Below are 11161 nucleotides of genomic sequence, written 5' to 3' on the forward strand. Positions count from 1 at the left end.
CCTTCACGTCCCTACATACTGTACAGCCCACACCACTGGCCATCCTCCAAACTCATTTTCATCACAAACTGTAGTCTAAATTTTCATTAACTCGGCTTTAGGGTTCCACTGAAGCTTTCATGCAGAGTGAGGCTGGAACAGTGGGGAACAGAGGAAAGAAGGAAACCAATAAAAGTCTGCTCAGCATGGGCTTCTGTTCCTGGAATTGAAGATACGAAGGTTTCTAGCCTATGGGACTTGATCCATCGAGAAGCTGTTGGATCACCACCCACACATCGCCACCATCACCAGTGGGTTCCGAGTGCGAAGGCTGGGGTCGGCGCAGATCCTCCGCAGCTTCCATTCCTACTGCACCGAGAGGCCGGCTCTAGCCAGGGTGCAAGCAGAGAAGGGGGAAGGAGTAACGGTGACGCGAGGAGAAAGGATAACGCGCGGAGAGTGACGTGAGAACCGACTCCAGCCTTAAACCACCCTTTCTGGTCCCTTCGGCTTCTTTCTGAGCTCTGATCTCGAAGCTCCCACTCTCTGTTGGGCTCGCGCGTTTTATTGACGCAAGCCTCCCTCTCTCGCGGGATCTCGGGAATGCGAGTTGGAGGAGAACAAATCTTGAAATCCCGGTTGGTTCCGAAGCGGGCGCGGCCGCAGCGACTCCTGGGGGGCGGGGCGCGGGGCCCGAGGGGCGGAGCCTCGCCTCAGAAGGGGAGGGCAGAGGCGGGCGCGGGGAGGGGAGATTGTCGGGGGCGGAGCCTAGCACCGGGACCTGTTGAACGCAGGTACCGCCGACTGTCTGGGGCGCCCTCGGGACGGAGGCGACTGCGCATGCTCACTGGCTGCGCTGGGCCGGGAGCCCAGCGCCTGTGACGAGCCGAGCCGACTCCAGGGTTGCGGTGGTTGCGGTGGCTGTGATAGCGATGTGAGTGGGCCCGGGGCGGGATGGTGCTGACCCGGGTAGGGCCGTCTTCCAGCTGGACGCAGAGCTCCTCCAAAGGACAGACGAGGGGAGAGGCCGAGCCGGCTAAGAGGTGAGCCCCTCACTGTCCCCCCGACTCCCGTGACCCGGGTCTCAGTCCCTCTTCCCCGGGCCGGGCAGGAAGCGGCCTCCTGCTCCTGGTCCCCGCTCTCCGGTCCCGGCCTCGGCCTGCTGCAGGCGCTCGGAGCCGGGTTCTGGGTCCGCTGAAGGTCGGCGGGGACGGGAGGGGCGGCGGCGCGCTGCTCACTCGGTATTCCCTGCTTGGTGCTCCCTGCTCTGTGCTCCGTGCTTGGTGCTCCCTGCGCTGGCTGCCCGGGCCGCGCGTCCCTCCACCGGCCCGTCCTGCACATGACACCTCGGTGTCCAGCCCCCGCCGGCCCATCGACCCGCTCCATCCTCGCCGCCTGGCCCCCCACCCGCCCCCGCCCGGGACCCTCTACCCCCTTGGCAGCTCTGCTTTCACTCCGCGCCCACCTGCCCTTTGACTCCGGTGGTCTTGGGCTGGAAGCAACGTGTCCATCCTTTTACCACTTACCCCCCTCACTCCGCATCCAGGCTCCTTCCCTCAGCTCCTGGCCGTCCAACCAGGCTTCTCTCTGCTATGTCTATTTTCCTCCCTTGGTACTTATCTTCGTTCCCTTTGGTTAGTTGTTGATTGGGGGCAGGATGTTGGGTTTTGTTCTTAAGCCTCTCCTTGCGGTAGAGTTCTCCTGTCCCACCTTGGCTTCAGAGAGGCCCCCACTCAGTTCTCTTTTGGTAACCTGTCAGTGGCCCCTAACCTCCATCCCGCACCAGTTTCTAGTCTGTAATCTTGATTTGGTTTTTTCCTCCATAAATCGTATTTTCCCATTTGTTTACTGTAGCCTTTTATTTCAGCCATTTGTTTTACTTTTTACTAAACCCCTAAAGAGTGATAGGACACCCTTGTCTTCTGTCTACACTCGGTATCCGCCCAGTATTTGGTTCGGTTTCTAGGCTTCTAGGTTAATAACATTTCTTCATTTTTGCACTGTCAAAGAATGACAGCACACTTACTGTTATATTTACTAAAGCTTTAATTTTTAAGAATTATCTATACCTGTCATACCATGTGAAGCAATCTGAACACTTAACAGGGTTAAGATTTACTAAAGATTTATCCTCCAGTAATATGTAGTTGTCCAAAAACAAATCTTTAAATAAAATATAACAAAACTTACTTTATAAGGTTTATTGATTTGGTATTTTATGCCTTACTATTTCTGTTGGTTGCATCATTTTCTTGAGTGTCAGCGTTCTCATTAGTAAATGCATCCAATTTCTGCTAATTTAAGAATAGAATTACTGTACTCCCTGAAGAAGAAACAATGGAGAACAGAACTATTCATTTTTTTTTAAAATGAGGAGAAGGATTTTCTGAGTAAATTTGGAAGGTTTCCTCCCCTTTCATTTCATTATATTCAAGATCTGATTATGTTTCTGTAAGTAATGCTGTAGTATGGTATTTTGGAGGCATCTGCTGAAGCAACTATTTTCAGTGAAGTTTGCCCTTTTTTTAGGGTTGAAGATCAATTGGATTATGTATTTCATTCTGGAATCTCAAAGCAGGCCACAAACAGTAAATTCTTCCTTACTTTATCTATGCCAGGTAGGAATTAAGTTTTTCTGTTTCTATTTTCAAAAGGGAAATACCAAGGGGGAAAAAAGTATAGTTCCTTGTTTAAAGTAACCTAGAAGTAAAAAGTAGAAGGATTGGTTGTTACACCCCATTTCATTTATAAGAACCAGCAATGACTGTGTGTTGAAGTGAAGAACTCTTAAGCATTTAAGACTTTAAATGATTTTTAAAATACAGATAGAGATAATTGACATTTCTGAAAGAAGCTTGCTCTTCTTTAAAGGCAGGTCTTTTTATTTTTAGGGAAATACTCATTAAAAATTTATTGTCTGCAAATTCTTAGTATTATAGTCAGTTTTATTCTCTCAGAAATTAAAATAAGGATTCATGATATATAGCAGGCACTGGACTATAAATGTCAAGAGATTTGAACTCATGATATGACTCATAATAGTTTGTAGAAGCCACTTAACCTCTACCTCAGTGTCTCCACCTGTAAAATGTAGGTAATAATGGTAGCCACCCAGTAATCTGTCAGTAGCCATCCCCCATCATTTAAATATGCTTAGGGCCACCACAGATAACAATTATTATGTAAATACTTAATTTTTGTCTTTTTAATTTTAGATTAGCTAGTCAGAGAAGTTGACTGTTTAAATCCCTTAAGATCAAGCGGAACAGTTGGACTTTTAAAAAAAATTTTAGATTTCTGTGCAATATCCAGAAGAAGGTTAGTAAACTATGGACCAGCTTTGATTAATGTTCATACACAGTGAAACAGACACTGCATCATTCACTGTGTAAGACGGATCTGCCCTTTGTTTGCCAGCAGTTGATACTGAAAAGAGTGGCAAGAATTGTATCTTTAGTTACCCTCTTTAATGGTCTGTTGTCCTGTGTTTTCACTTTGATTTCTGTAAACTCTAGACCCTTCAGAGTTGGGGATGAGAGAGTAGTGATATAGAAAGCATTCTTACTGGACCTACTGGATTTCAGAAAAGTTACAAACACAGGGTGTTAGGCAGCTGTGTTTTCAGAAGGAACCAATAAGGCAACTCCACAGTGGGTGGCGATTTTTAACATGTACATACTTAGTTATCAAGGATGTGCTAAATGTAAAATAAAAATCAACCTCTCTTAATAGAAATAGAAAGGTATCCGATATATTGTACTTAAAAGATAGCTCCTACTTGAATAACATCTTACATTAATTCTTGTTTTAATAAAACCAACTCTATGAATTACCTCTTAACCAAGAAGCCATTCTGAGAACATTATAGGATATATTTCTTTCATGGAGTTAGGTCTGTCAGACTATTTAGAATACAGAAAGTATTTCTAAAGTATGCTGCCAATATAGAAATCTACCAATAGGTTAACTGAACACAGTAGGTTCAAAAAAAGTCTGGAATATTTCTCTTAAATGTTACAAAATACCCTTTACCAACAGTTCTTAGTTTATTCTTCACCAGAATAAGCATTCCTTTATGAATCTTCACCAGAATAAGCATTCCTTTATGAATCTCCTCAAAGTTAACCTATAGGATGCAAGTGCATCATTCATAACTGCTTTTAAAACAGTGTTGACTGCCATACCTGCTCTTTGACATTGTCAGGATTCCAGGACATCCTAGACTTGCCTTGGAAATGTAATTCACTGCTGATGTGTAACACAGTTAGGCTTATCATCATCACTTTAAGACCTTGGAAACCTATAGACCCATAACTATCACTTTAGTCTTTTGGGATTGAGAGCTCCAGATTTTCAGACTACCCTCATCCTTACTCAGCTTTAAGACTTAAAAGTAGTGGGAGGCTGGAGAGTTGACTCAGCATTCAAACATGCTTTTAGCATGGTTGCTCTTGTAGAGGAGGACCTGGGTTCAGTTCCCAGCACCCACATGGCAGCTAACAACCATTGATAACTCCAGTTCCAGGGGATTCAATGCCCTCTTCTGACCCCCGTGGGCATTGTACAACACGGGTGCACTTACATACATGCAGACAATACACTCATACACATAAAATAATAAAAAAATATATATATATTCTGCCAACATGTGATAGGGTAAAATTGCTTGTAGGAGAGTTTCAAAATGTCCCTCATACAGGTAAGGCAGAGAAGTGTTAGGAGTGGTATCAGTAGAAAAAAAGTCTTTGAGTATGTAATTGAAATATTCAGTCAGTTTTTCCCCAGCACTTAAATCTGAATTGGATTTTAATTGGAGCTAATCCATCTCCTTAAAGCCCTTGACCTGTAAATGAAAATATTTGCAAGACATACAGTTAAAATGTATAATTACAACCAGTTTACTTGAGCTGAATAGACATTTTTGTGAATGGAATCATATTTAAAAACTGATAAAATAAAATCACAGTATCAACTCTTTATTGAGCACCGTGATCAAATACCATGCTTAGTGCTTTATATATATTCAGCTGGTAATTATAAATATTATTTCCATTTGAGAAAATAGGTTTAAGTCTGAATTAGAATTCAGATATGCTATCAAAGGTTAACTAGTAGACTAAAGAAAACAAGAAACCATAGGCTATCAGGAAAACATCATTTCTTAGAATATCTTAAGAAAGTTGTAAATCTTTTTATTCTAGCTCTGAGTTTTGTTTTCTGTTGGGATAACCAATAAGAAGTATTTTGAGCACTGTTGGGCAGATCCTGGCACTGGATTAATAGATGATAACTGTAGGTCTTAATTTCTGTTCGTGTTAAGAGAAATAATTAGGCTTTGGTAATTTTGGCTCTTCTGAGGTTTTGAAGGTTTATAATAGATGACATATTCAAAGGTATTATTCTATCCTATGATACTGTCAGGGTTGTTTTATTACATAAATGTATCATTAGAAAGTTTGCATGAACTGCTTTTAATAAATGCAGTTTTCCTGTTTTCTAAATAATATTGATAAGGTCATTCACATGAAAAGTTCACTTTATTCTCCTGTAGTAAATGGAAAAATGATCAGATTGCTATAGTTCCTACTATATTTTCTTTAAAAAATTTTTTGGCTGCTCCTTTTTTTTTTTATGGCATTGACATAGTTTTCTAATACTAACAATGTTTTTCTTTCTTTGAGAGTCCCTAACTAATATAAATGTAAGTTCTAAGTTTGGTAATAATTTATTTCCCTTTTAATAGACCACTGTTTAAACACTTAAATGAGAAGAGACAGTCTCTTTAAAAGAATACTTGTTTGTGTGATTGTAGGGCATGAGAAATTTAAGGATTGTATAGGGAATACTGTTAATTGCATAGGAAATTGAATACGATTAATTTTTTGTGTGTATGAGTGTAGTGCCCTCGGAGGTCAGAAGAAGGCGTTGGATCCCCTGGAACTGGAGTTACGGTTAGTTGCTAGCCACCATGTGGGTGCTGGGAATTGAACCTGGGTCTTCTGCAAGAGCAACCAGTGCTCTTAACCACTGAGCCATCTCTCCAGCCTCTACAGTTACTCTATTAAGTGTGATTTTTCCCAGTAGTGTCGTTTTCTTATTTTTCTTTTGGTGGGCATGTTTATATTTATCTCGTGGCATTATGATCATTAAATCTGTTTTCTATAGCTTGGATTTTAGAGTGTGCAGGTGAAAATCCAGGTAGTGGACTTGAACACCTTTGAATTTTTGTCCTTTTTCATTATTTCCTTACTATGCGACCATGGATTAGTTACAGAAACATTTTGCTCTTTAGTTTCTATATTTTTAGAAGTATTAACCAACATAATTAAAGCTGCTAGTACAGGAATTGCTGTACCAATAAATGTTATGTGCCTATATTAGATTTTTATTTTACTGTTTTGTCTGCATTTGGTATCACTAGTGGAGAAACATCGCTTTTCAAGAGCATAATTTGTCTATCAAGCTATCTTACTGTCTTTTTTTTTTTTGGAAGATTTACCTTCTTTCCCCTCCCCCAGAAGAAGAATCTAATTCTCTGTTCTTAACTTTCCTGTAATCTGTGCAATATCACTTATGGCTGGCGAAGTGGGCTATAAATTCACAGTTCACTTTGATAAGTGAAAAGTGGCAGTAAAAACTTCTAGGTGAATGATTTCCTTACTTAATGTGCCCTCTTTACTGTGTTCTGAGAAGCTCAGCTTTCTATGAATCGCTTTTTTAAACGGTTGGTGTTACTGATGAAAGTGTGTTACACATGCAAATGATTCTGAGTAAAGTAAGGAAAGGTTGAAAGCCATCCAGTGCTGGTGATCTTTAGAGACTGGCACATGACAGGTGGCTAGGCCATTTGGAGCAGATGATAATCCAGTGACTGAGCATACTTAGTCCCTGCAAGAAGAAGCTTACAAAGATGAGTAGATATCATGGCCTCAGCCAGCAGAAGAAAGAACCGGATGTAAATCAAATACAATTGCTCATATAGTCAGACAGTGCTTACTTAACCAACTCAGGTGGTCAGTTCACACTGAAAGCAACCTTAGGAATGCAAGACTAATAATCCAGATGTCCCTGGCCAGCTGCTTTCAGTGTATTAGGACTTGATCAAGATTAGCTCAAAGAGTCCTTGTAGAGTAGAGCTGTGCTCTGCTCTAGGTGAGTGAAGCTTAGGAAAGCTGAGTGCGCCTTCCACAGAGAGGCCTGTCTTTCTGTTCCTTGTTACAATTGTTGTAAGAGCTTTTTGTTAGTCACAGGAAAACAGCATTCTAAAGACTTTTTAAATTGTTCCTTTTTAGGCTTACTATTTATTCTTTTAGAGAAACCCAAGAAAACTGACACAAATTTTACACCAGTGCTATTGGATGCATTAAATTAACCTCATTCTAGATTTAGAAAATTTCTCTGTCATAATTAAATTTTACTACATTTTAGATATTCTTCCCACTGTTGGTTGCAGATCCCAAATGTGAGTTTCAGTTCCCAGTTGTCTGTTAGAATGTTCCTTCATTTGGTAGTAGATTCCACATGTCTGTGATGTGATGCTCTCACCATATTGAATATGAATATTTAATAACAGCATGGCTCCTAAATGCAAGCTTAACTACATTAGTTATTATTCAGCTTGAAAAACTGAACTTTTTCTAGTGTTAGATGAAAAAATATTTCGTATTTTAAGAAATGATAAATCAGTTGCCAACAAGGAGCCTTTCAAAGTGATTTTAAGGGTAAGTTGGTACATAGGAGAATTTTTTTCTTTTTCAATAGGTGCTCTCTTATTATTTGGACTATCAGTATTACTGGTTCTGAACCCGTTTATCTTATAGTTGTTAAAGTTGTTAAAAGTAGAATTTAGAAACTGCAACCATAGCATCTTCCCTTGATGGCAGGTAGTCCCAATATTCTTTAGTTCGACGTGGGATGTGTCATTTCTAATTTGTTCAACTTTTTCCCTCTGCCCTCATAGACAAAACATCCCAAAGGCATCTATGGGCCATGGTGGAAGAGTTAAGACTATGTGTTGATTTCTATGAGAGAAATCAAACCTCTCTGGGACTGGCGTGGCACGTCTTTTATCCCAGCACTCGGAAGGCAGAGGAAATTGAGGCCAGCCTGGCCTAGATACCATATTCCCAGCCAGTTGGAGCTATAGGGAGACCCTGTGTCACAAAACAAAACAAACAAAAGATATTGTCATTATAAAAAATGATATATTTATGTAGTCTTTTGTACTGAGTCTTTGAAATTGATTGTATTGCACTAAAGTGCTTCTTTTAGTATTCTAATTTTAATAATTAGATGATAGCCCTACTAAAAATGAAGCTATGTTTAGTGGGGAAATATTTTACACTATTTCATTGTTGTATTGAATTCAATTGAGTAATGAATTCAGTTCCTCAGTCAATAGTCAACAGTTTTGTTGTAGTCTCTGTATTGGACAGAGGAGGCATTTCTGAAAGACCAAAAATGACTTCCAGAGTAATCATTGAATTTTTTTTCCTTTGAGAGAAAATTAACCTTTCCTGAAGTATTATTATAAGGTAATTTTCTCTCCTTGCTATCAAATTTGGTGGGTGAAAAAAAAAAAACCTCCTCCTTGTCTCTGTAAAGACTTTTCAGCATAAATCTTTCCCTTAGTATCTGAGTCCTCTTTTCGGGATTGGGCTTGTAGACTGCTTTGCTGTATTATCTGTTAGTGACCTAGGAAATGGCTCAGGAAGGATTCTTTTTTGATTGACCTCCAGATTATTCAAATCTTATTTTCTTCTTGGTGAGTGAACCATTTAGTTTAAGGTAAATCAGGTGATTGATAGCTTCAGAGACCCATGTTAATGTGATAGGTTCTGAACCAGCCACAGACAGTGTGCAAGGCTGTGAGACTCATGGCTTGAAGTGATTACAGAAAGCCACTTGCTGTGGAGAATCTCCTGTGCATAACCTCAATAGAAGGAAAGCAGTCCTTTAGGCAGTTTCTTTAGTTCTTGAGAAAGGATAGACCAGGACTTTTCTCAAAAGTTTCATAAGAATCTGTAAATTAAAAGTCAAGGGGCTGGAAAGATGGCTCAGCTGTTAAGAGCATTGGCTGCTCTTGCTGAGGACCCAGGTTCAGTTCCCAGCACCTACAGGTGGCTAACAACCATCCTTAACTCCAGTTCCAGGGGACCTGACATTCTCTTTTGATCTCTGCAGGCATTGCATGCACTTGGTGCACTTATATACATGCACAGAAAACTCTCATACACATAAAACAGATAGATGGTTGATAGGTAGATAGGTAGGTAGGTAGGTAGCTAGGTAGGCAGGTAGCTAGGTAGGCAGGTAGCTAGGTAGCTAGATGCACACAAAACATTCATAAAATAAATAGATAAATAAATAAATTTTTTTAGAAATCCAACTGTTAAGCCATGGAATGAATTTGCAGTGTGGTTGAATTTGGTTTGAGGTATACAATTTTTTATCTTGTTTTTATCTTTTTTTAAATGAGTTGGCAACACTTAAAAGTGAAATATCACTTTTAGGAAAACAATTACGTTCTCCCTCCTCTTGATGTAGTACCTGATGGTGTTGAGCCAGCAAAGACTGGTAGAGCTAAGTAGCATTTATGTTTTACAGATGGGGAAAAGACTACTTTATGACAAGAGAATTAATTGTATACATTACCTTTGACCCCGAATGTTCCTCTAATTTTTCTTTCCTTTCTCCTTTTACCTGTTCACCTTTTCCTTAAGTCACTTCTTTTTGTATTTTTTCTTTTAAGCAGTAAATAAAAATAAAAACATCTTTGCTATGAGGGGAAATCAGTGAAAGTCACAGTAATTTAGCAACATCGCTTTAAGTATGTGTACACACACACACACACACACACACACACACACATATTTCTTTTTAGGGATTATTCAATTAAAAGGAAAGGTTTAAGGAAAACTAGATAGCAACAATAGAAAAAAAGTATACCAGAGCACGGGAGTCAGAGTAGAGGAAACTTCTGAACTATGAAAGGAATTTATTCATCAGTATATGTTTTCAACATATCAGTGTAATTCCTTTCTCAGATGTGGTTCATTTTAAATAGGAGAAAAATAATATTGGAATTTTTAATGTTAATATATTAAATATTCCTTAAAATTAAACTGAGGGCTATTCTAGTTTGCTTTCAGTTGCTGTGATAAAACACTGACCAACTTGGAGAGGAGAGTTTATTTCATCTTACACTTCCAGGTCACAGTCCTTCATGAGAGACTTGGGTGGAAAGCTGCTTGCTCCTTCACTCCCAGGCTCATTTTGAGATACCTGGTTTTTTGTTTCTTTTTATTGAATTTTTGTGTATATAAAGCCCCAGCCTACTTGCCTTGGGATGTCACTGTCCACAGTGGGCTGGGCTCTCCTACATCAGTTAGCTATCAAGAAAATGCCCACCGCCTTGCCCACCAGCCAGTCCAAAGAAGGTAGTTTCTCAACTGAGGCTCTTTTTTTCCAGGTGTATCAAGTTGACAACCAAGATTAGCTCTCACAAGCACCTACCACATATCTAGCAATAGGAATTCATCAGTGAACAGAGCAACCAGAATTTCCTTCCTTCATAGAGGTTATATTTCAGCAAAAGAGATGTAATTAAGAGTATCGAGGCTAGATTGGTATCTCATGCCTACATAAACCCAGTACTCAGAGGCAGAAATAGAAATATTGGGAATTCGAGGCCAACTTGGGGTGTGTCGTGACATACTGTCAAAAACAAAAAAAAAAAATAAAAGTTTTTAGTATATTAGGTGTACATACGTGCTTAGAAAAGAGACAGTATGCTGCAAGCAAAGAGTACTTTTGATAGTGTGGTCAAGACAGGCCTAATTGAGAAGCTGGCATTTGAGAGCTGGTATTTGAGTCAAGCCCAAAAGAAGTTAAAGGAGTGAGTCATGTGGCTAGCTGGAGGGAAGAATGTTCCAGAGGAAATTGAATACAAAGGCTCCTAGGCCTTTGGTGTGTGCCTGAGGAATAGAAAAGAATTAAGTGTAAATGAAGTATGCAGACTTGTCACTAGTAGATGAGGTCAGAGAAGTTATGAAAGATCCAGATATACTAGAGTATAGATTAAGTGCATTTATTCTATCAGAACTGTAAGATATAAAAGACGGAACAGTAAACTAAGCTGTTTAGATTTGGGAATCCAAAATCCTTCCCGGCTTTTACAGCT

General features: G+C 40.0%; 1 protein-coding gene across 12 annotated transcripts in view; it reads left to right on the forward strand.

The window, feature by feature from the left end:
* Nucleotides 1-685: 685 nt before the first annotated feature.
* Nucleotides 686-11161, forward strand: part of Fam135a (family with sequence similarity 135 member A) — a 99995-nt gene continuing 89519 nt past the window's right edge. For 2 of the 12 annotated variants that reach the window (XM_017795164.2, XM_008856282.2), the window contains exon 1: nucleotides 686-1022. In XM_017795164.2, coding sequence (XP_017650653.1) covers nucleotides 934-1022 — 89 coding nt within the window. In that variant the 5' untranslated portion in view covers nucleotides 686-933. Of the gene's footprint in view, nucleotides 1023-2508; nucleotides 2598-11161 lie in introns of all 12 variants that reach the window. The other 10 variants (XM_029557805.1, XM_029557807.1, XM_017795165.2 and 7 more) reach the window with 8 other exon arrangements.

The sequence above is a fragment of the Nannospalax galili genome, unplaced genomic scaffold (genome assembly GCF_000622305.1).
Source record: "Nannospalax galili isolate Female #2095 unplaced genomic scaffold, S.galili_v1.0 scaffold206, whole genome shotgun sequence".
In the NCBI taxonomy this organism is placed as follows: domain Eukaryota; kingdom Metazoa; phylum Chordata; class Mammalia; order Rodentia; family Spalacidae; genus Nannospalax; species Nannospalax galili.